Source organism: Electrophorus electricus, chromosome 17, assembly GCF_041902795.1.
Source record: "Electrophorus electricus isolate QZ-2024a chromosome 17, ASM4190279v1, whole genome shotgun sequence".
Lineage (NCBI taxonomy): Eukaryota > Metazoa > Chordata > Actinopteri > Gymnotiformes > Gymnotidae > Electrophorus > Electrophorus electricus.
Window position 1 is genome coordinate 22,105,001 of NC_137513.1, and position 2,500 is coordinate 22,107,500.

General features: G+C 48.7%; 1 protein-coding gene across 13 annotated transcripts in view; it reads right to left on the reverse strand.

Annotated features, from left to right (window-relative positions):
• robo2 (roundabout, axon guidance receptor, homolog 2 (Drosophila)) overlaps nucleotides 1-2,500 on the reverse strand; it is a 262,803-nt gene that overhangs the window by 64,417 nt on the left and 195,886 nt on the right. For all 13 annotated transcript variants that reach the window (XM_035534283.2, XM_035534279.2, XM_035534284.2 and 10 more), the window contains 3 exons: nucleotides 1,423-1,580; nucleotides 911-1,031; nucleotides 510-648 (listed from right to left, as the gene is read on the reverse strand). In XM_035534283.2, the coding sequence (XP_035390176.1) occupies nucleotides 510-648; nucleotides 911-1,031; nucleotides 1,423-1,580 (418 nt within the window). The remainder of the gene's footprint in view (nucleotides 1-509; nucleotides 649-910; nucleotides 1,032-1,422; nucleotides 1,581-2,500) is intronic.

The window sequence follows — 2,500 nt, forward strand, 5'->3', positions numbered from 1 at the left end:
GTAGAGACTGTGTGAGAGACAGTTTTGTGTGTAGAGAGACTGTGTGAGAGACACAGTTTTGTGTGTAGAGAGACTGTGAGAGAGACAGTTTTGTGTGTAGAGAGACTGTGTGAGAGACAGTTTTGTGTGTAGAGAGACTGTGAGAGAGACAGTTTTGTGTGTAGAGAGACTGTGAGAGACACAGTTTTGTGTGTAGAGAGACTGTGAGAGACACAGTTTTGTGTGTAGAGAGACTGTGTGAGAGACAGTTTTGTGTGTAGAGAGACTGTGAGAGAGACAGTTTTGTGTGTAGAGAGACTGTGTGAGAGACACAGTTTTGTGTGTAGAGAGACTGTGAGAGAGACAGTTTTGTGTGTAGAGAGACTGTGTGAGAGACACAGTTTTGTGTGTAGAGAGACTGTGAGAGAGACAGTTTTGTGTGTAGAGAGACTGTGTGAGAGACACAGTTTTGTGTGTAGAGAGACTGTGGGAAACACAGTTCAGTGTGTCTTCCTTGGTCGCTCCCTCACCTTCCGCGGGGCACGTCCACATCATCTTTCCTCCAGCGGACCGAAGGCTGGGGGTCTCCTTGCACCTGGCAACGGAACTCCACCCCTTCCTCCTCCAGCACCACCTGGTTTATGGGCCTCCGCAGGAAAGTGGGCCTCTCTGCACACACACACACACACACACACACACACAGAAGAAATGATGAGTAATAGTCAAACGCTATTATCTTTCAATGACTGAAGGGTATTGTCTATTGTGTGTACGAGCAGGAAATGAGTAACGAGGTAAAGCACGGATACGGTAAGACACACGGATACACTAGAGGAAAGCCATGGGAACATTTAGTAAATTCCCATTTTCCTGGACGAATGCTTTTCCTACACAGAAGCATGATGGCGCACTGAGCGTAGGTGGTCCTTACCGAACACCGTGACCTGGGCGGTCTCGCTGTCTCTCTCGCCCACCATGTTGGTGCCCACGCACACATACATGCCCGCGTCGCTCTTCCTGGCGTTGGAGATCATCAGCTTGCCTCCGCGGATCTGCGCGAGCACACAATCGGTCACGATCGGTCAGGACACACGGGGGGGGGACATCATGGCTGATTAACCTCCGCTTGGCGTGGATGCGAAAGCTCGTTAGGCGGGTTATTAAGTTAATTAAGGGGATTTAATTCATTCCAGCCGCCGCGCTGCACACACCTTGAGTGCATATCAACATATCTACATAAATAAATGAAACTCAAAGGATGCAACAGAAACTGAAGTCAACTCCGTGTATATGGAGACTGAAATCTTAAAACAGCTGGATAAAAACACCAAACAGGAAGGCACAGTTAGAGAGTAAAACGACTGAACGTTTCTATAAAGTGAAAAGAAGGCGATGACAGATCAAAGTAAAGGAGGGGGCGGGGCCACAGGGGGCGGGCCTTACCTTGATGCGGTCCTCTCTCTCATCGATGCGAACCTTGTCCTTCTTCCAATAGATGGTGGGTTCTGGGTGACCACGTGGGGGGACGCACTCCAAGATGGCCGGCTCCCCGGATGCCACCACCACGTCGGTGGGGTTCTGCCTGAAATCGTCCCGTAGTACTGAGAACAAGGGCGAGTGAGAGAGAGAGAGAGCGAGAGAGAGTTCAACATGAATAAGCGAATTACTTAAGAATCCTTAAATGATTTCTGTGACTGGTTAAAAAGGCCAGAAAGGGCTGCAGGCACTTGCATTAAAAGCATTTTAAAATGGCATTAATAACAAGTTTTCTCTGGTAAAACACGGCATGCCACTCATCTCTGTAAATCATGTCACCGTTTCAGGCGTTAATATGCGTGCGCGACTCTGATGCTATTTGAAGATTCATTTGACTGGGCAAGTAAGTACAGGTAAAAGCTAATTGGACTTAATAGGCCTCCCTGTGGAGACAGCAATACAAACAGAGAGAGAATGCCCTCCAGCTGCCTGTCACTCATAGTGGTGAGTGCATACACATGCACGCACGCACACACTCAGGCAAATACCCGCGCGGGTACACACGTAAACACGCACAGCGGGTGGGTGGCTGGATCGACAGAGCTTTCTGATCAGCCTAAGGAAAACCCTCTCATCTTACAGACAGAGCCTCCGGTCATAACCGGTACCAAAGAGCGGAGCTCTCCAGAGCGGCATGTCAGTATCGACAATACACGAACCAGAGCAATACATCAGCTGACCTGTACGACGGTAATCACCGTGCCCCTGGGGTGCGACTGCGACTGTTGCCGCCTGCTGGGTTATTTGTGGTGCACTTCATGACATACCGTATGACAGATTTTTTTGCACTTACTGCTTGGTTAATCCTTGTCATTTCCTGAGCTGAGCAAGCTACCAGTAAAACAAAACAGTTAAAAACTTCTGTTTAAAAAAAAAAAAACAGGCTTTAGCTTCACGTGCCTCAAGGCTGTATGTTTACAGCTAGCGAAACTCACGCCAGTGTTCGCTCTTTTGCTGCTAAAGAGTGCGCGAGGGGTGCTGATTT